Source organism: Xenopus laevis, chromosome 3L, assembly GCF_017654675.1.
Source record: "Xenopus laevis strain J_2021 chromosome 3L, Xenopus_laevis_v10.1, whole genome shotgun sequence".
NCBI lineage: Eukaryota > Metazoa > Chordata > Amphibia > Anura > Pipidae > Xenopus > Xenopus laevis.
In genome coordinates, this window is record NC_054375.1 from 115,714,456 (window position 1) to 115,738,092 (window position 23,637).

General features: G+C 39.9%; 1 protein-coding gene across 1 annotated transcript; it reads left to right on the top strand.

The window, feature by feature from the left end:
- Window positions 1-352: 352 nt before the first annotated feature.
- Window positions 353-22,572, top strand: hapln3.L (hyaluronan and proteoglycan link protein 3 L homeolog). The gene is given in 7 exon segments (NM_001086162.1): window positions 353-422; window positions 9,365-9,527; window positions 15,788-16,159; window positions 19,385-19,687; window positions 19,974-21,086; window positions 21,446-21,522; window positions 21,725-22,572. Coding segments are annotated over 4 exon segments (1,080 nt in total). The 5' UTR covers window positions 353-422; window positions 9,365-9,406; the 3' UTR covers window positions 20,258-21,086; window positions 21,446-21,522; window positions 21,725-22,572.
- The last annotated feature ends 1,065 nt before the right edge of the window (window positions 22,573-23,637 follow it).

The following is a 23,637-nucleotide window of genomic DNA, read 5'->3' on the forward strand; positions in this document are numbered from 1 at the left end:
GCGGCGGGTGTATAGCCTGTGCCTGCGTTTCAGCTGGGGTGGGAGGAGAGGAGCGCAACATGGGGCAGTTATTTAGTTCAGGCTGGGGGAGTGAGACTTTGGTGCAGCTGTTACTGGCAATTATATCATCCGTACTAGAGTTGGATACTGCACTCGCTCCTTTTGGCACCTTCCCCGCTTATTCATTCATTGTAACATAAACGCTGCGCGCGCCCGTGTGACTTTAAGAGGCTGAGTCTAGGGGCCAAGTGAGGGCTTGGCTGTTGTGACGCGCTCCCCTTCCTCTCTGCCAATCAGCGCTCATTATTAGACTGGAGCCCAAACACATTTTACTACAGACTTCCAGACCCCAAAGCAGAGGGTGCATAGGAAATACAAAGGGCTTGTCAGAGACATCCAGAAACAGGGCAGGTCACTGAACTGTAAGTATGAAGCAACCCTCCCTTACCTGACTCACAAGAAACTTGCTCAGTAAGACCCTCTAGGAACAGCACCCCTCTCCCACCTCACTGTCAGACACTTCTCCTTCTCAGCCTCCCTTTACAATCACACTTCAATTGCATCGCAAGGATATGAAGACAATTAAAGGGATATAGAGAGGGGGGACAAGTACTAACAAAAGGCAGTCAGTGAGATGTATTATTAGATTATTATTATATTCAATTGAACAGAAAAAAGAGCAACCTCCCCTCATTTACCTTCTTAATGTCTGTATTGCAATAGTGCTCTTTGTTGTGCTAATATCAGTGTTGTACAATCCTGTGTTCCTTCCTATTATCTTGCTAATTCCCTGCACTCTCAAGATCACTGGGTACAGTCAGTTATACATATGAACTTCAGGAGTGAATGTTTGTATTTTACTAAGCTATTTAAATAGCTGTTTATAGTTTGCATTTGTTTTGTAACACCCGCACCCCCTCCCAAAAAAACATTGAATTCTCTCAGTTTTGATCATCACCAGTCAGACAGCAGGACCTGTTTGTATCTGCCCTCGTTGTCTTTTGTTAGAAGGAAGCGTTTGGAGTTCAAGTGTGACTATTTAAGTCATTTCTTTTGTCTCTTCTTTGCTCTTCCTTTATTTCAACTCAAGTTTGTATTTGGAATTATTAGATTACTTTATATCTGCACAGTTCCAAGTGTGATACAGATGTGTATATGTAATGGTCCCCCTTTCTATCAGCGACACTAACATACACACATGCTCTTTCTCTCACTCTCTCACTTGCTGGTAACAGCACACAGACACACACATTCCACTGTCACCCACATTTCCACCTTCTGTCATGTACACACATTGCCACACACCCCTCACTAATACTAACACAGACACCACCTCTACACACAACTTCTCTTATCCAAACATGTGGATATTCCAAAAAAAGATATTCCAATGTTTCAATCACATCATAGTGATCTTCCCTGAGGAAGATCACTATGATGTGATCAAACGTTGGAATTTCTTTTACTGGTCTATTAAAATCATTTACTCTTTGTATGTTTGCTGTGTTTTTGATTGGTGAGTGTTCCCCCATGTTCCATATATATATCTATATCTATCTATCTATCTATCTATCTATCTATCTATCTATCTATCTATCTATCTATCTATCTATCTATCTCTATATATATATATACTCACAGAGATCCAGTATGGTGCACTCGGCAAACATTCATTCACATACCTGTGTGCAGGTCAAAAAAGCCATATTTACCACAATGAAAAGACCGCACCAATCAGGTCTTGAAAAAAAGACGGCTCAAGTGAGGAGCCGAAATGTTGAATAAATATTTTTTTCACTTTTTTTCAAGACCTGATTGGTGCGGTCTTTTCATTGTGGTATATATATATATCTATATATAGATATATATATATATATACACAGACCGTTCTCCCTTGGAGTTGGCACTTGATTTCAATCTCTCTTTCAGAATCAATCTCTGACAACTTATTTACCCACAGACACACACTCAGTGGCGCTCACACTTGTCCACTCTCACATACTCACTTATCTAAATATACACTCACTGACATGGATACATGCTTCTCTCATGAAAAATGTAAATATGATATATGTCATATAAATATTAAGCCCATCGGATAGTCCTGCCTTGATAGGACGCTTCTCACCATATGGAAGAAATTTAAGCAATCTCGGAGCCTGATTCAAAGATATTAGTGGACAGGCACTGCAGCTTGCGATAATGGAGATGGGTTATTAGCTAATGAACCTTTACGAAGAAAGAAAAAATATACATGACGGTATTCCAGGTTTCCACCTCTTTAGTAATGTAGTGGTGTCATCTTTTGACCCTGAGGGCTTAACTTCCCTACTTAGAATTCCTTTTGAATTAGCTCTGTTGCCGTACTGGTTAGCTGGTTATACATTGCCTTAGCATATCTTGTACAATTTCCTTCTTCTGTGCACAGGTCAGCACCCCATTAAACATTATCCAGCCTAGGTTTAAAGTTTTTTTGGAAACTGAGCACATCTTCATGACTTCCTTAGGTAATAAATAAACTAAAGGCGAATTTGATTTTAGTTTTGACTATTGCCATTGTGGGCTACAGAGTTACTTATTACTACACACATTTCTGCTTTTGAATATCTACAGTAGCAACAGCAAAATGTTGACTGTGAAACTTGGGTCTATATTCAGTTTGATAAGAAAATAAAGCTGGAGACAGGACATTAATCGCTCCCCTCATATTGAATGTAGTCTATAATTCTGCATCTTATCAAAATAGCCATGGCTCATAACATTATCTTTGTGGGATGTTACCTTCTTGGCTGTAAGCTCTTAAAATTAAACACGCATTTCAGCTCTTACATCAGTGTAAATGTGTGTATTGTTGTATTTGCCAATGCCATATGGTTATTGTAGAGTGGTGCACAGTATGTTGGAGGTTTATCAATACCACATAACCACACTACATCAGAAACCGAAAGTTGTTACAAGATATGCAGGCAGTAAAAATAGTTCAGGAAACTTCAAAACATAGTACGATAATCAGAAACTTGTAGTAACTGAGGCCGAGTTTTCCTGGCAACCTGCTGATGAGGTTGTTCTAGATCAGGGGTCCCCAACCTTTTTTTACCCGTGAGCCAAATTCAAATGTAAAAAGAGTTGGAGAGAAACACAAGCATAAAATAGTCCCTTGGGGTGCCAAATAAGGGCTGTGATTGGCTATTTGGTTGCCCCTATGTAGACTGGCAGCCTACAAGAAGCTCTATTTGGTACTATACTTAGTTTTTATGCAATTAAAACTTGCTTCCAAGCCTGGAATTCAAAAATAAGCATCTGCTTTGAGGCCACTGGGAGCAACATCCAAGGGGTTGGAGAACAACATGTTGCTCGTGAGCTACTGGTTGGGGATCACTGTTCTAAATTATAGGTTGTACTGTATCAGGGCAAAGTTTTGCCCCTATTTTTATGTAGACGTGCTTGAGAAGGATATTGGATAGGAGTCTTCAGAATATACTCCAGGAAGAATATATAGTACTATAGAATGACAACTGTGATTTTCAGCTTGTAAGAGATTCGCATAGTCTCAGGGGTGCAGGGAGTAATTAATTTGTTAACCTAAAGAGTGGTTGCAAATGCACAGATCTGGAAGCAGATACTTTGTTTTCCTGTGCCTTTAAGTAACATGATGTAAGAGTTAGGATTCAGTGGGGGAATGTACTAAGAAGGTGCCCAGTGTCACATTTTCATAACACAAACTTGAAACTAAAATGGGCAAGGTATTGCCCTTTTCCCTATGCCTTGTGCCATAGTTCTAGAGCAGCCCTATGGCTTTACAGCAGTTTTAAAATGTGCCCTCACCAGCAGAGCTTCAGCAAGAGCCATAACATGACCAGTTTATGCAAGTGATGATGTAGTTGCTGACATCAGTACAAGGACCCCAGCTTCAGAGAGCTGTGTATGATGTTTAAGATGTTTTGTTTATGGGAAATCTTTTATTTGGGCTCCTGCTCAGGAAATGCTCTGTAGGGTTGCTAAAGCACTGAGAGAACAGGCATGTTTAAAAAGTTGTCCTGTTGTTCACTTATATAAGTGCATTATTATTAGGGTTGCCACCTGGCTGGTAAAAATTATGCTTGATGCCAATGTTATTAACAGGGAAGAAGGTTAAAAATATAGAAAGGTGTTCTTTTTCCAGAAAAGGTGGCAACCCTAGTTATTATGCAAAGGAGAAATATAAAGATGAAATGTGCAGGAGCTTAGAGAAGATGCTTTACTGTTTCTCTGTGAGTTTATTAGCAGAGTTACCAGCTGCAGAGATAAAGGACCTTTTGTTTTCGTTTCTTTCCCCTGGTTCAACTGTAATAATACTTGGGTTGTTCCAGTTTAATGGTTTATCAGGTAACCCACCTCCTTACTGTGTGCTGCCCAGGGCTCCCAATATTATGCACATTGCTGGAGAGGTCAAGGGGTTAAGAATACGAGTTTCATTTGTGCAGCTGTTGCGGTCTCAGCTCCCATCGTTAGCAAATCCGCTAGTGGAAAGAAGTATGAAACCTAGCACCTAGCATTTTTTGGCTCGGCTCATTTCCTATTATAAAAAAAAAACCCTAATTAGTTTGAAGTTGTGAAGGCCATTTTGTCGCAAAGAGACTGTAGGATCCTGAAAGCCCAAGTGTTTGAACAAGAAACCCTTAGATACTTTCTAGGCAGCTCTTTACTGCCTAGAAAGTATCTAAGGGAATTTCAACCTGTGTGTTATCAGCTGGTATGGAGCCAGCATCCTCCAAGAGCTAAAGCTGGAACGACAGTGGTGTGAATATACATGTCATAGAGGAATGAAGAAGTATTTGCCAGCCCCTATAGCTTAGGCATGGAAGACATCAGTGCCAAAATCAGCATCCAGTCAAGACCATGTTTGGAAGTGCCATGTACATACTGCTAATTTTCCAGCTTCTGCCAAAGTAATTCCTTGACAGCTGTACTTAGAGTTGAGTAGCCTCTAGTCATACAGCAACCCATGCCAGCCATTTTCATTGTCTATTATCTGGCAATCCAGTCTCAGTGTTCCTTCATTGGTATGTTAATAGTCCAGGCATACAGTGAGCTTTGTGACATGGCTTTATCCACCCAGCGAGATATATTCAACACACTTTTGTCTCCTAGTGGAAATGTTGGAAAGTTCATATCCTACACTGAGCACAGTCCTCTATGCTTTTGTTGGAACAGGACGGTTATAGTCTGTATATCGTCTGTATATCGTTTCATTGCACGTGACCATAATGCAAAGCAGATGATGTGAACATTCGGGGTGAAATATGCTACGCCCTTCCAGGTCTTGGATAGAAAAAGACAAATGATTTATTCCTTAGTACCATACAGAAAGCAATTCCAATTATAAATAGGTGTGTTACATTGATATTTTACACAGCGTGACCTAATATAGTGTAAATATTTTGGGTATGATGTCAGTAATTATATATATATATTACGCAAGATTAGTTCCTGCTCTCCTTCTCAAAATGTTAAAAGCTCTCTCTGAGGCCTTATTACTTTTCTAAATAATACAGCTGAAAATAATTTGAACAAGGGAAGTTCTTGCATATATTTTAGATACACAAACTCTTGGGAGATTACCCATATTGGATATTTGACACCACCATGATTTATGGCGTTTAAAAAGCGACAGATGTTTTGCTGCTCAGGTTTACACCAAAGGACCCAACCCTGTGTCCTTCGAAATCCGTGATCTGTAATGGAAGCGATTAATTAGGGTGGCACAATTGTTAATTCCTTCAGCTGAAAGTTATACACCTGAGTCCGATCTATTGTATGTCTTTTTCTGACTGAGGCCTTGACCAGAGACTCTTGAAGCAACAGAGCCCCTTGCTGGTAGAAAACAATGTTTCTGTTTCTCCTGCTTGCTTTCATTTTGAAAAGGTGGCAATATAGCTTCCTCTTAGTAGGTTTAATGCACAGAGGAAAAAGGACCTTTGGTTACTAATGAATGTAACATCAAACACTCAACAGACCCACATTTCCTTTTTTGTATCTTGATTGTATTTTTACCAGGGAATATCAGTATAAAACACCTAGGGTATACCTGTAATAGATGAGGAGTAATGTGACCCCTTTTGTAAAACATAATAATTACAAAGTCATTGAAGAGTTCTGTAGGAAGGGGTCTGCAGACTCCGTGCTTTTATACAGGCCATGACACTTTGGGGTGCATAGATGGAGAACAGACAAAATATCATCTATAATTATGCATGTATAAGCTCACTCATGCAAAGCCAGCTATTGGAAGCCTCCCCAGTCACTGAATACCATTTTCCTCTGGGGGGGGTGACCTCTAAAATCTTTATATATTAAAGATTGTGTAACCATTATAATGTTATACAGGTATGGGACCTATTATCCAGAATGCTCGGGACCTGGGGTATTCCGGATAAGGGGTCTTTCCGTAATTTGGAACTTCATACCTTAAGTCTACTACAAAATCATGTATACATTAATTAAACCCAATAGGCTGGTTTTGCTTCCAATAAGGATTAATTATATCTTAGTTGGGATCAAGTATATGCTACTGTTATATTATTATAGAGAAAAAGGAAATCATTTTTAAAAATTTGGATTATTTGATTACAATGGAGTCTATGGGAGACGGCCTTTCTGTAATTCGGAACTTTCTGGCTAACGGGGTTTCCGGATAATGGATCCCATACCTGTACTTTACATTATAATGGTTACACAATCTCTTAAAGTACACAAGACTTAATGAGTCATGTGATACAAATGATATCTGTTGATACAATTATAGGTTCCATTATCCGAAAACCTGTTATAAACCTCCCATAGAGTACATTTTAAGCAAATAATTAAATATTTTAAGAGTAATTTCCTTTTATTTGATTCTAACTCAGTTGCATGAATCCATATAGGTGGCAAAATAATCCTATTTGGTTTAATAAATGTTTTAATTGTTTTTTAGTAGATAAGGTATTTAGAGATAAATTACTGAAAATTCCCTTAAAGGAGAAGGAAAGCCTTCTTTCACTTGGGGGTGCCAAAGGTTAGGCACCCCCAAGTGATTGTATTGACTTATCTGAAACCCCGGGCCGATGCTCCTATCAGGAGAAAACTGCCCGGGGTTCTTATAATGAGCACCACGGTGCGATCCTCTTCCGGCTGTATGCGCAGTAGAATGTAAAAGCCGACTTTTTAGTTAAAGTTCGGCTTTTCGCTCTACTGCGCATGCGCAACCACGAGAAGAAAGAAGAAGCCGGAAGAGGATCGCTCCGTGTTGCTCACTGGAAGAACTCCGGGCTGGTGCAGTTTTCTGCTGATAGGAGCATTGGCCCGGGGTTTCAGGTAAGTATATACATTCACTTGGGGGTGCCTAAAATTTGGCACCCCAAGTAGAAGAAGACATTCCTTCTCCTTTAACGGAAAAACCCAGGTCATGAACATTCTGGGTAATTGATCAAATACCTGTATAACTAAGCACTGTTTATAATAACACATTATTCAGCTGATTCATGGCTTGAGTGTGTGATATTTAGAAAGTTGGACAGCACAGTGACAGTGATTAACTTTGCTGGCTTGCAGCACTAGTGATACAGGTACTAGTATGTTATGCCCATGCTTGTGTGCATTTATGTACATTCCACATACAGGTAGGTTAATGGACTCATGATAACTCTTTGATAACTATTGAAGCTTGTGTGTATGTGAAGGGAACCTTAGATTGCAAGCTCCCCTGGTGCCAGTGCTGATACGAATATTGTGCAATCTATAAGAATTTGCCAGTGCTGTATAAATAAAGGAGAACAATAATTTAAATGTGCTGAGTAATTCTGATGGAATCTTTCTTATATTGTTGAAATAAAACATTCAGCATCCCTAGCTACTAGCTGGTGGAAGACGCAGGGGTTTGTAGATAAGCTGGAGATTGGGAATTTCTGCTTTGGTATATTCCGTTCAATTACCTCTTTGTAATGTGTCTCGCATGAGACCCCAATGAAATGAATAGGCTGCCAGGATTAGTAGCTTCAGCTAGATGAGTGATCATCTCATTGGGGAGTCCTTTAATTAGCTAATCATTGAGGAATGCAACTAAATACTTGCCCACTAGGCACATTCTTTTTATCCTTATAGGCTTTTTACATCAAACAGGAATTTGTTTCCCGAGATAAAGATCAACACTCAGGCTCTCTTGGGATGAATCCTTCTTTCAGTTGGTTTGACCATCTTGTAGGTATATAGACCTAAGGCGCAGCATAGAGAATTAAAATATTTATTAAGACGTGAACTGATTCCAAATATTCCTAGAAACACGGACATGGAGAAACAGGCTAAACGCACAAGCCAGTAAAATCACAACATATAATATAAGCGATGTCTAACCTGTCTCATCTTCCTCTGTTGTGCCATTGTCTGCCAGGGGATGCTGGGAATTGTAGTACAGCAACCGGAAAAAACACAGACTGGATGTCCCTGCTACGCAACCATAAATGATCTTCTTTATAATAATATAAGAATATATACAAATATAATATTCCAAAAATAGGATGGCTGTTTCTTTCTCTTGCATTGCTGAATATATATAGTGGATAAAGTAACCCTGAGCGAGGCCAAAGCTCAAGTGTTTTATACAGGTCAAGGTGACTATTAGTAATCTCATATTTTACAAACGTGGGTACATTAATTATTAAAATACACAAGATACAATGAGTCATGTGACAGAAATGACATCACTAAGCTTCGATTATAACTGACAGCACTAAGCACACCTTTAGATTGTAAGCTGTTTTGGGTAGGGCCTTCCTCACTTCTTGTGTCAGTTATTGGTTGCTTTGCATGTAATTCTGTATGTTAAATATATAAACCCATTTATTTTACAGTACTGCGGGGTGTTTTGGTGCTTTATAAATATAAGTTATTTATTAATAATAATAGTAATATAGTGAATAAAGTACCCCCTCTTGTAAAATATAAGGATATTATAAGTTACCGAGGAGTTTCATGACCATATAAAAGTACGAGGCCGAAGGCCGAGTGTTTTTATACAGGTCATGGAACTCCGAGGTAACTTATAATATCCTCATATTTTACAACTGGGGGTACTTTATTTATTATAATACACAAATTTTAGTGAGTCATGTGACAGAAATTACATCACTACTCACCGTTTATAACTGATGACATCACTACTCACCGTTTATAAGGATATATTTTACAGGATATTCATGGCTTTTGTGTATTATAAGGATATAATCTACAGGATATTCATAGCTCTTGTTTATAAATATTCTCATTTTAACATATTCATGATAACAGTATAATGCATACTGTGCTGGACTCCAATAATTGATCATATTTCCTTTTTTGTTTGTTGCAGTACAAGGGTGTGGATTCTGAGAGCGCAGTGGATTGGTCGACAATGCTTGCCGAATTTGCTGTGATTCTCCTAGTGGCCAGTGTTTGTAAAGGCCTTCCATTCTATAATGGATTCTACTACGAGCATATCCTCAACAACAAAACAAATAATGGCAATGGAGAGGGTAGGTATGATATTAACAAAGGTTAACAATAATGATAGTAAGTAGTTTTGGTTTTCTCTCTTTGTTTTTTAGCATCTCCAGGCATCTGTCTGTACACAAATAAAATGGAGAAACGGTCAGTCACAAGAGGCTGTGTGACTAGTGAGGCAGTAAGCCAGGCATCCAGTTCATAAGAGGGAACCACTGGTATCATTTTTTAAAGAGGGAACCACTGGTATCATTTCTGATGTCCAAAACTCTTGCTTCAGATGCAATATATGATGCCATTTAGATGTATATGTATAAACGTGCTTATTTAACATTTATTTTCCATTGCATACAATGGAAAGTATGGGGACATAACCTGTCGTGTACATCAAGCATTCCTTCTCAACATACCTATATTTGTATACATATTAGTGGGAACTGCTCTGCTGGATGGGTGCTTTGGCAGAGCTATTCTACACAGACAGACTTCTGTACATAGGGCAGAACAGCGCCGTCTGCTAATGGCCACAAGGTACAAGTGCCTCTGCTGTGCTAAGCAACAAAGCTGTTCCATAGTAAGGTAGGTTTAAAAAAGACACAATTCCATCAAATCAAACCTTTTAAGTCTATATATAACCTGCCTTACTGCTAGTTGATCCAGATGAAGGCTAAATCCCCTTATATATTTATACATAGTTATCACCCCTCCAGAACCTTTTCAAATGTGAACAACCCCAACTTGGCCAGTCTTTCCTCATGGCTGAGACTTTCCATACCTTTTATAAGCTTAGTTGCCCTTCTCTGGATGCTCTTCAATTCATTAATATTCCATTTGAGCAGTGGTACCTCCAACATTGTGGCTGTTAGGATGATTCCCTAAGAATGAAACCTGCTGACCCCCTTTCTGTTGACCCTAATACAGACAAGTCAGACATTTTCTCTGTTGTAATACTGGATGGTCTAATGTAGAGGCTTAAAGAGGAGCAGTGAATAAAGTAACATCTGCTCTTATGTGAAAGGGTGTTTTGTATACATTCAGAAATACTAAATGTTCCTAAAGAGCCATCATTCCTTTGTATGTGTACCTTTATGTTCCTATAGGAGCTGTATTTTTTCTTTAGAAGCTTCTTTCTTTAGAGCCTCATCCTTTACATACAATCTTTGGCTAAAAATGGCATTCACCAACCTGTGTGTTATCTAGCAGACTGACCCTCATGACTTTTGGATATTTTACATTTTGGCAATCACCTTTGAAGGCCATAGAGCATTGATTTCCTGTTAGGTCAATGAGGAGGTCAGAGCTGAAGGTCAGAGCCTTGTTCTGCTGAAGGCCAATCCATGTGTCAGTGGGAGGTACTGGCAGACCACATTTTTTTAAGATAGACAGACTGTAGTGTGTGGAATTGCTGTGGCTAAAACTGAAAAAACTTCAAAAAGACTCTAGACCAGTGATCCCCAAACCAGTGGCTTGTGAGCAACATGTTGCTCACGAACCCCTTGGCTGTTGCTCCCAGTGGCCTCAAAGCAGGTGCTTAATTTTGAATTCCAGGCTTGGATACATTCAAAAATAAAAAGAAGTTGCATAAATACTAGGTGTACTGCCAAACAGAGCCACCTGTAAGCTGCCAGTCCACACAGGGCAGTAGCCAGCAACCTTTACTATCAAAAGAGCCATTTTGCCCCCTCTTCCACTAAAGAAAAATAGTCTGGAGCCGTAAAACATAACACAGCTTTTAACAACAAACAGAAGTGCAGTGTGTATGTGTAGGCCTACTTTGAAATAAATTAAACACTCAATAGCCCTATTAAATGCTCGTGTTGTGATCTTCTCTTCTCTTGAGTGTGTGACCGCAGTAAGGACCATGATAAATCAACTTGTTGCGGCTTGGTCTTGCCTATCACTCCTGGGGCGTCTATACAGCCCTCGCACCTACTGGCGGCTTCCTGAGTGTCGCACACTCAAGAAGCCGCCAACAGGTGCGAGGGCTGTATAGATGACATGACAGGCAAAGCCGCAGCATGCAGGATGAAGAGCCGCATGAGGCTCCAGAGCCGCAGGTTGCCTACCCCTGACATAGGGGATACCTAATAGCCAATCACATGACTTATTAGGCACCCCAGGAACAATTTTCATGCTTGTGTTGCTCTCCGCTCTCCAACTCTTTTTACATCTGAATGTTGCTCACAGGTATAAACGGTTGGGGACGCTCCAGATCTTGAAGGCACATCATGTGCTAATTAGTATAGTAATGTTACCAATCTACCATTCAGATGACTCATTCTTCAGAATGCAGAAAGACTTTTTGTGCTAAGACTCTCGGCCTAGGCAAAGAACCAGCAAGACATCCAATATGGCAGTCTCAATGATACCAGAAGAACCGAGTAACCACATGGCTACATGATTCAGCCCTAAACAAGCCATGCAGCCGGTTCTAAACTCTATACTTGTGCACTGTTGCTCCCTAAGGGCTAGGGCCACACGTGAAGATTTCAGGGAGATTAGTCGCCTGGCGACTAATCGCCGCGTCTAATCTCTCTGAATGGCTTGCTGGTATCTTGCACCCGCTATTGCTAAAGTCGTCTGTGCCTATTCACTCGCGGCGATACGTTTTTCAAAGTTGCTCGAAATTGCCTCGTGAGGGAATTTCGAACGACTTTGAAAAATGTATCGCCGCGTGTGAATAGGCGCAGGTGACTTTAGCGCTAGCGGGTGCGAGATACCAGCAAGCCATTCAGGGAGATTAGTCGCCTCAAAGACGCGGCGATTAGTCGCCAGATGACCAATCTCCCTGAATTTTCCCGTGTGGCCCTAGCCTAAAGCTGGCCATAGATGTTGAGATTTTTAAAAGATCAGATCCTGATCGTGAGACCACGATCTTCTCAGAACGATCGTACGAATTTACCATCAACAAAAAAGACCAATTTGCCAGGAAAACAAAGGGGAGCTGCCTGCTTGTCCCTGCAAACATAGATACATTGCACTGGGACCGACAAAGATTTTTTGACCTGGCTGATCAATATCCTGACAGATGTCGGCCGAAAAATCGTAAGATGTACGATCGTTCGAATCCCACTAACCGCACGATAATTTCGAAGGACTGGTCGGACTTCCCTAAAATCGGTCGTTCGGCAAGAAGTATCGTTGTGTCTATGGGGAGCTTTAGAGACTTGCAGATCTGACCTGCTCATTCCTATGGGACAAGCATCTTAACTGCACCACCTTCTACTCACACTGGGAAATTTGGCCCCATGTTTGATTCTCAAAATTACTTGCATCCCATTTATGTAGAGCTCATTATACTGCCGACCACTTTTGCAGTACTGCCTTGCCTTATGCCAGCAATACTACTGACGAAGTTTGGAATTTATAATTGTTGTAAAAGTGGTAGAACACTTGCTTAGCTTAACCAGGCAGTAGCTGGAAGTGTTAGCAACTCTCGCATGTTAGGATACACTTGTTCTCGCTGCATGTAAAGCAATACAGAGCATAATCTTCAATAGCCTGAAAAAAATGCCTTTAAAGAATACAATATAATTGCACAATGGTTGCCGATCATTAATGTAGTGTGCGCCCTTGCCTTTTTTCCGCGTCATTACTGTGTTAGTGACTGAAGGCTAGAGACTTCATTTTATGGTCTTTCATTCCACTCTCTGCTCTTCAATAGTCATTTGTATTTCATTCCCTCAACTCCCCCATAATTGCACATCGGAACGGCGATAATGAATCATGTGGATGCAAGTGATATAAAGAAAATAAATGAAGCGCTCAGGTCCCCACAATAAATGAAAATAAACGATACCATGAAGCGGCTTCTGATCTTACAGAAGCATTCTGGCGTCAGTAAATAGCTAGGCGGTGATCCCTTTCAGCTGTGCGCCGGCCAGAACGATAAGCTAAACATACAGCAAGGAACCCTAACAAATTAGTGTAAACTCCCCTTTTATTATATGTACAAACAAACTAATGTGGGATTGTATCCTTCTAACCACCAGACATCCATTTAAAAAAAAAAAAAAACACCCCTTGTGCTTTGAGCCACAAAATAAATGGATGTCTGTGATGCTCTGAAGTATACATTTATTGTAAAGGTGTTTTTTTGCACCCACAAGGTGAATTAATGAACAACAAACATTGACTGGACAATATACCCTTTCTATAAGAAGAAAATATTCCCTTTATTTTTCTGTTTAATGTTATAGTGATTGTTGGTATAGATTATTCTGTCAAGGTTCCAATTAGGGTTTTTTTATCCACATATTTCTTCTGTAAATAGGAGCAGACATTCCGGTTGCTCTGAAGAGAACTTCTTTTATCTCATCCATAAACTCTTATGTGAAACAGTGGCCTCTAGCAGCCAAACATTTTTTGCAGCAATAATGGATTGACAATACACAATAAGGATACAGGGCCGGACTTGCAATCTATGAGTTCTGGCAAATGCCAGAGGGGCTGCTGTAAGGTCTGGACTAAGAATTAAAATAGGCCCTGGCATTTCAGGTATACAGAGGACCAAATCAGCCCACACAGAGGCCCAAACAGCCCACTAAATACTGACTTTCTATGGCACCTTATAGGAGCCCCTCTGGCATTTGTCGGAACCCACAGATTGCCAGTCCGGGCCTGCCATAGACAATCACTGTGAAGTGGGCTGGTGAGGGACTGGTTGGGCCTCTGTGTACTTGAAATGCCAGGGCCTATTTTGACTCCTAGCCCAGACCTGTAAGGATGTGTTAATGGCCCAGCCGGTTGCTGCTAACTGTTACTAGCACTGACAAACATATCTACTCGAGTCGCTGCTATAAATATCAATGCAGCTTTATTAGAATGCACAGTGTGACAATAATATGGTAGTGGGTGTGCAAAGAAACTTACGTGTTCCGTGCCTCTATACTCGGCACTTCCTCAGGACTCCGGTGGATATGTTGGTCACCGCTAGATGCGGGTAAAAGTTTTGTGAAGCAGTGGATTAGAAGCTTCAAGTGTTGTACTAAGGCTCTTTCACAGTGATGTAACTGGATATTACTGGGCCCCGCAGCAAATTATTTTTCAAACCCTCAAAATGTCTGACCAGTTTTACCAATATTTATTGATATTGTAAATGAATTAGGACCTCATGGGGCCCCTATACCTTCTGCCCCCCCCTGCAGCCGCAGGGCCTGCTTCCTCTGTAGTTATGAACCTTCTCTTTCACCTTCCTCCCTCTTTTCACCACCTTCCTCTTTGACTTCCTTATTGATTTCCTAAATGCAAAATAGGTCAGTGTAGTGCTCCTTTATTATCACTAGCACATATATTTTTATATGCTAAAGAAATGGTCCCAAGGTATTTTTTTTAAAATGAACTATGTTGTGCTTCACAAGGAGGCCATTCATGCCCAGATTTAGTCCAGCAGTTTGGCAGTTTTCAACCTTGTGTTTTCTTGGCCAATTAGCCACTTTGAGAACTGCTATTGTATAAAAATAATTATCTTTTCTTATGGGAGAAAACAATCCAGGTTATTATACTATCCACAAGGGAAACAATGAAACCATTTTTTGCTATAAGTAGCAGCAGATAAATTAATCATTGAAATCCACAAATTACTTGTAGTCCTTTAGGTAGATAAGCCTGAGTTACACAGCCTTCATGTACAGGGGCATGAGTCTGTTTTTATGAGCCCTACATTAAATCTCAATTTAAATGTGTCTTATTTAACATAAGCCAGTTGTTTGAAGGCATCTGCAATGGCCAGGGATGCACAGCTAATGAGCTGTGAGGGTCTTCAAGACTGGTGTGTGGGGAGTTCTCTATGAGTGACTGAAGTTGATTGGAGTACTGTATGGACATTATAAGGAAGGAGCTATAAGGGCATGGAGATCTGTATGAGATGTCTGTATGGAGACTGGAGAAGGAACTGTGATGCCTAAAGAGGGTGGGGGGAGTTATGAGTTTAGTGTATTCTGGGGTCCTCGTTTTTTGATAGAAACAGATTATTTTTCCTGTTAGACCTGAACTTTGTTAACGAGCACCATCTAGTGGACAAATGTAAATATAGACATTGAAAGGACTCGTGTTTAATACACATTTCTATAGAGACAAGAACAATGCTATAATATTTTATAGAAAATAATTAGTAAGTGTGACACTCTGCGTGATAGTCATCTGAAATGGTAAAATAAATGTATTCTGTCAATTTTGGTTTTAGAGCCTGTTGTTGGCTGGCGCACAGTCAGGAAGACAGCCCTACCCATATAAGTGCTCATCTGTGCACTCTGTGTTTTCCCCAATTCATATGGTATTCTTTCCCTTTTAGTGATTCACTTCAATGGTGTGAGGCTCGTGGTAAACACTCCAGATGACCCTCTTTTTGGCTACCGCGGTGGGAACGTTACCCTGCCATGTACATTTCATTATGAGCCCAAGTTAAACTCCACTAGAAGGCACCGTGTCAAATGGTCAAAACTGCACAAGGATAATACCAAGGAGAGAGATGTGATGGTGGCTATTGGATTAAGGCACAGGAGCTTCGGGGAATACAAGGGGCGAGTGCATCTGATTCAGAATAAGCCCAATGAAGTCTCCTTGGTCATCACTGATTTGCGCCTGGAGGATTATGGAAACTACAAGTGTGAGGTCATTGATGGACTAGAAGACGAAAGTGGAATTGTAGAACTGGAGTTAAGAGGTGAGTAGCCTTCATACAAGCTGTGAGCAGGATCAGATGAACAGACAGTTCTTTAACAGGGCAACATCCATTTATTGTTCACATATACAGACTCTTTGAGTAAAGTAGCATAAAACAAAAATAAAACAAAATCCTTGCCACACTTGGGCTCTAACTAATACTCTGGGTACTTTCCCTCTCTACTACGAGTCCCCTACTGAGATTCCCGGGCAAACACAGAAGTACAACTCCACAGAGTCACAGTACCTTTACAGTGTCCTTTTTCCTTCTGGAAAAACAAACAGCCGCTCCAAATGGCTACACAGGTCCCAGCTCTCAGCCCTCTCAGCGTGTATCTCAATTTTACTCCCCTCTACAGCAGCTAGCCGATCTAGCCTCCAAATTATTACCCAGGTGAGACTTTCTAGGGGAATTAACCCACTCAGGACTGCTGTACATATGGGAGTAATATAGGGGGAAATATATCTGCCTTCAACCTGTTCTCCAGCTACTGGCTCACAATACATTCAAGTAAAGTACTAAAAAGTCATCCAAAACCAATTTTCATGTTCTGTGTCAGAGCCAAATGGTATTCTTGGCAATATACCCCTCACTTATAATGGCTGCCTCACTAATAAGTCAGACTGAACTCCATGTGATCTGATAATTGACCTGAGGGCCCAGCTTGAGAACAAGTTAGGGTGATTGATTTTTAGCAGAAATATGATACTGTAAGCTATTTAAAGGAGCCATGACCAAAGTCCAACAAAATGTGGGGGTATATTCATTCATATTCTCAATGTGTTTAGCTGATTATATCGGTAAATGCATAAAGAAAAGTCAGGTGGTTCATATGAGGGCCAGCAACCAGAAAAAAGCCAGAAAAAGCTTTGTATACATTCAGAAAAGATGCACTTGCATTCAGTAATTCTCTAGAATGGGACATCCTTTGAGTGTGGCCATTTATTCCCAATTGAACTTCTGAAGCTTATGTGTTCCAGGGAGGCTGTTGAATATGATTATAGGAAGTAGAAAGTGCAAGCTGGCAGTTAGTCAGCCTCAATGTGCTACTTTTTCTATGTATATGATTGATATTTTGTAATAGTATTCTCCATCATAATTTAGTTTCTTTTGTGCATCTTCTAAGGCTGAGCATAAATATTTGAATAGCGATATGGAACCTGCAGACTCGATTACCATTTAATTCCTAGGGGGTTGAAGATTATTTTCACATTGATTCTTATTAAAACAGAAGAGATTTGTTAATGTAAGCAAAGAGCACAGTCAAATAACTGTTCAGCCACCTTTGACCGCAGACTAGAGAAAACTCTGTATTACAGAATCAGTTGCAATTATAGCAGTTACCTTTTGCATGTGGGCACTGTATATAGAGTATGCGAGTGTGTATAATATATTATTTGTGCAGGCATATTGCTTATGAAAGCAGCCACTGGATGTCACTGTTTACAAAAATATACAAATGTTTCCTGTAGGTATAATACACAGTCTGTTGCTTGCCTGCTCTGTCAATGGAAACCCATATAAAATAACAGCTATAAGTCATAGAAGGGTGTATAAAATAAATAAATAGATAACCTGCCTGGAGTCTGTCTGTGAAAATAAATATTCCCATTGTCTATATCTGTTAGGATATAACTTCCCTTCCCTTTGCTTGAATACTTAATCTAGGCCATAGAGGAAGGCATCGGATGTTTTATTTAGAACTAGTCAATAAATATTACTAAGAATCAAACTGATACATGCCAAGGGAAAATAGTTGGCAGCTAGTGATGTTTGCTTGTTGTAAATAAAATGTTCCCAATTTATAAGCAGTATTTATTGCCATTTATTTTTCCTTTGACATAAATCATGAGTGCAGATTACTTTGTGCCCAGAGCACTTCTCTTCTTCAGTATCAGCTGGAAAGGCAAAAGCTATGCTATTACTGGCCTCAGCCTATGTGAGTCTTTGTTCAATGACATGGGTGCAGCTTTGTCCCAGTTCTGGGAAATAATTAGGAATTCGCTTTAAGCAATCTAATTCAGGTACAATAACGAGGCAGATGAAATTCTACATTATCCTGGTTAGAAAATGGATATTTGGCACAAAGGGAATATGTTTCCACCGTTTTATAAAAACAATGGAGCAACAGTTTTCATACAATAGCAAACTATGGATTTTTTTTTATGATCTTCCTGGTTTTAATATTGGGTTGAGTCAGGGCTGGGAGCCCTGGTCATTGTGTAACACAGGATGGCTGTAAATCACAAGAGCATGATTACTCTGTGCCCAGAACAAAGCCATGGGGTTGAGATTTGCTCAAAACCTCCTAGAAATCACTTCCCATGAGGTCTCTGCAATATTGTAGCCACTATTCCTATGTATCAATAGAAATAGGCAGAACAGCAATGTGTTGTGCCCATAGTAACATTTTTAAAAATAGTAAATCTTATTTTCCATATATTGTTCTAACCATAATATTATTATAGAATGTTTAACAGTAGTTAGATCACCCAATACACTAAGGGGCACATTTACTTAGCTCAAGTGAAGGATTAGAATGAAAAATACTTCGACCTTCGACTACAACTTCGACTTCGAATCAAACGATTCGAACTAAAAATCGTTCGACTATTCGACAGTTGAAGTACTGTCTCTTTAAAAAAAACTTTGACCACCTACTTCACCACCTAAAACCTACCGAGCACCAATGTTAGCCTATGGGGAAGGTCCTTCGATTGATGGATTAAAATCCTTTGAATCGTTCGATCGAACGATTTTTCCTTTGATCGTTTGCTCAAAGCATTTGCGGTAAATCCTTTGACTTTTCGAAGTCGAAGGATTTTACTTCTAGGGTCGAATATTGAGGGTTAATTATTCCTCGATATCCAACCAATAGTAAATGTGCCCCTACATGTTAATGTTTTATACAGGGCTGGTGAATCTGTTGCTCCCATAAATTATAGCAATTATATATGAGCAGTAGAGTTAATAAGCTTATGGTATGCAAAGTGATGTTCTGTCCTCTGTATGTGCATCTAGAATTTTATGTGATTCTTTGCAAAGTAAATGTCATGGCCAACATATGCTAAACCTGTTGATCACTGGGCTTTGTATTTCTTAAGCACCTAATAATACATAGTCTAATACACCCACAGTGACTGTATGTAGCTCTTGGAACACCTTAACACAATAAAGAACCTTATTAAAAATGCCATATTTGTAACTGAAGTGTTTTCTCTGCAGGTGTTGTCTTTCCCTATCAGCCTCATGGTGGAAGGTACCAGCTTAACTTCCATGATGCCAAAAAAGCTTGTGAAGATCAAGACGCCATGATGGCTTCATTTGAACAGCTCTTTAAGGCCTGGGAGGAAGGACTGGATTGGTGTAATGCTGGCTGGTTGATGGATGGCACCGTTCAGTATCCTATTACTTTGCCCAGAGAACCTTGTGGTGGGAAAGAAACTGCCCCTGGTGTTAGAAGCTATGGAGAACGCCACAAGCAACTGCACAGATATGATGCTTTCTGCTTCTCTTCTGCTCTGAAGGGTAAGGATTAGTATGGGAACTATACAACTTTACATTATCAGTGTTTGCAGAAATTGTCCTTTGCAACTACTATGGTGCCCTTCCCATGATTGAAGGTACCAGTCAAGTTTTTTCTTCCAGAGGTTTAGTCTTTATTTAAGCTCCACTTTAAGGGAAAATAATAATCACCTACTTACAATTCTTGTATATTTGTCCATGAAATAATGTGAGCATGAACATGTAAAGCTTTCATGTTTCTTCTTTGGTTGATCCTTGTCTAATGAGTTTAAATTTTCCTATCTTGTAGGAAAAGTTTACTATCTAGAGCACCCTGAGAACATGAATTATGCTGAGGCCAAAGCAGCGTGCCAAGACGATGGAGCACAAATTGCCAAGGTTGGACAGCTCTTTGCTGCATGGAAATTCATTGACTTAGATCGCTGTGATGCAGGCTGGTTGGATGACGGTAGTGTCAGGTATCCCATAGCCTTTCCCCGTCCTAACTGCGGCCCACCTGAACCTGGAGTTAGGAGCTTTGGATTCCCAACAAGACATATGAAGTTTGGTGTCTACTGCTACAAGATGAGTTAAATACAAAAAGATTTGACACTTTGGACCTTGTGTGATATACATTCCCATTACCTCAGGATGAACCTGAATAACATGGAAATGAATACATGACAATATATGTCTTGAGACAGTATCTCAGGCCAACCAATGACACGACATAAGCTTGGATATTATGTGTTTTTAACAGATATCATTATTTTCTCCCTAAATGACAAAACTATACATTTCCCTTCTTGAATGATCTATTCTAACACATTCCACAAAGATGAAAATATATTAAAAAAAAACACTAGATGGCTGGTTGAGACTCATGTCTCTGCCTTCTGACTCTATTATTGATCAACAGCTTAACAACGTCCCTTGTGAGTGAGCTTTCTAATATACACATGGTGAGACATCAGCAGAGAGATGACAGTAGGCACTGACCATTGTAGCTGGCAGTTCCTCGTAAATTCCTCATAAAAGTGACATATGTTGTTGGTATTGGCACATCCCAGTATATGAGGATGAATTTAACATCCTCTTATGCTGAAATTCTTCTGTCTTGGATCAGATGTTACAGTACTTTATTGAGACCCAATTGTTTTGGGGCTACCTCAGATATAAATATAATAAATGTGTTCTGTGGCATGTTTTTATTTTGTTTGGTCCTAGTGGCATACAGCTTTATACATACAGGGACCTAGGAAGAATAACAATGATACATTATAAATCCATGCACACAACCCTTACTTTGAACCTTGTCATAATCTTGGGATGTTGGGTTTTATGTAGGTAATCACAAGTCACTGTTTGTATTTACAGCCTGCCATGTCTATGCAACAATGTTAATGCACGCGACTATTCTGACACGCGCCCAAATTTTTTTGACGCAGCAGATTTTCCGGCGGCGAATATTATACGAAATGTATTTGCCGGCAGCGAAACACAAATTTATTCGCCCATCACTGGTTCTGACAAATAATTCTGTGAGCTTACTGCTGCGGGCAGGTAAAGCTATTGGGGGTATAGTTTATAAGAGATAGCAGCACTGATGATCTAGGCGCTGATATAGGCACTCTGAGTGCAACAAACATAGCAGAAAGAAAAAGGCCCTTCCATGGACAAGTTGTAGAGGCACAACTGATAACAGTGTTGGCAATGCCAGTCGTTGTTGCTATCTCTTTAGGGTACATATGGTGCATTCTGACTGCAGAATCTGACATTTATAAGGCTATAATTTGCAAGTTGATATATGTATATATATATATATATATATATATATATATATATATATATATATATATATATTATAGTACAAACACCTGCACTCTGTCCACTTTTTTCTCCAGGCCGGGTGCTCGGTCAAAGTCTTTATACATGCATAGAATGGACCAGCACACCGTTTTCTTCAATCAAACTTGTTTATTCAATACACACTGATGCACAGTGTGTATTGAATAAACACGTTTGATTGAAGAAAACGGTGTGCTGGTCCATTCTATGCATATATATATATATATATATATATTATCTAGGGAGTTTCATTCCCACTATAATAAAATATAAGGATAATAGAAGTGCTTTTTTACAGGTCATGGGACTCTGATGTGACTTCTAGTATCCTCATATTTTACAACGGGGATGGGGGTACATTCATTTTTTATAATAGAAAGTTTCAGTGAGTCATGTAAAAGAAATCACTAAGCACCATTATAAGGATATAATCTGAAGTATAAATGTATCCAGGCTCACATAGCTTTCCAGATAAACCTCTTGAGGTCACTGTCCAGTTATTTTCCAGTTAAAAGACAAATATTATTATATGAACATGAATGCGTTGGGTTATATAGCCTGATCCTGTGGAGGGGTGAAAAATATATGCAAGATAAAGATTCTACAATAGTCCCTCATTGGTTTTTGATTCAAATGATAATGTGTAAGATTTGTTATTTAATAAAATGAGAGAAATAAGGGGTCTATCATTAAGACAGGGGGGGCAGAAGTGCAAGAGGAGCACTAAGGAGGTGCAAGAGAACGCCACTTACTACTCGTGCAAAGAGCACGTCAGTAACCTTTGCGGCCTGCACTCACTGCGCTCCCTAACGTGTGCGTCTGAATGATGTGCAAATTAAAGGGTGCAAAACTTTGGTCTTTATTGTGACTATCTTTACATACACCCTGTCCCACTCTGACTATATCTTCTCAAGAGGTAAAATTTGTGTTAAATACAGAGGAACTTTTTACATTTATCTTTATTTTTAACACTCTGTAATATAAAGTTTTGATTTGTTTTTATACCTCCGAAATGCTATGTTGTTTATTGTATTATTCTGATTAAAATGTTACCCCTCGAATGATGATCTTAATTAAATATTAGGCATGCCAGACTGTTTGCATACAATATAAACTAACATCGGCACAGAAATATGGTGGCCCTTACCCCTCATTACACTTCAGCTCTTTTGCTTTAGTTCCAAGGGAGCCCTGTGCTGAAACAGGAGGTAAGTCCGGCTGTATCTATGTAAGGGTCCTGCAATGGGATGACCATGTACTGCCCCAACACAAGGCTCAGCCACAAATCTTGTGTTCGTTTTTTCACAATGAGTCTCACCTCTCCCCTACACATCCCATGATATACTTAGTAGGTCTGCAAAAGAAATATTTTTACATAGCTGCCTTTTTTTAATTAAAAGTGGTGAAAAGGCAGCCCTCAATCCCTATGTAAATAACAAAGAACTGGCAACTTTGCTGATGAACAAATGTTAGAAGATGCACTTGGCTTGGGGCTTATATCATAGAATGCCAGTGTGAGGTCAGTCTGCGTTTTTCATTCGTCTATGAAGTGTGCTTGTTCCAGGATCCAATATGTGAAAGTGTATGTTCAGCAAACAGTGCCGAAGATCCGAGCTGGATTCCCTGCTGTACAGAGGCCACACTGTAGCTTGAGTTCTAAATGGATGTCCACGTGGCAGACAGAAATAAGGGCCCCTTCATAAACAGGTCTCCTCTTTATACACTGCCTGGCGAGCATCCAAGCTGCTTGAATGACCGACCCAGTTTGACTAAAAACCGCAGGGGCTCAAGGTGGGCAGGGGCAGATAGATAAACAGAGCAGATCTGTACACAACCACTTAGCTGAGAAAGACTCCTCTATATGAGCTAGCCTGAGGTTTTGTGTCATGCAGCCCAATTTGTAAAACCTTCAAGATCTTTCTTTTAACCCCTGTATGACTTGAATACATGTAAAATAAATACAACTTCCCCCCCTCCCCAGCCTCTTTGGATTCTTTATTAACCAGTAAACCCCCGATTCTCTAAAGAATCGTTAATGAAAGAATGGTAACAACAGTGAGGCAGCAAAATGCGATGGGTGCTGATTCACTCTGCATACCCAGGCAGCAACTGGCGACGCTAATTTG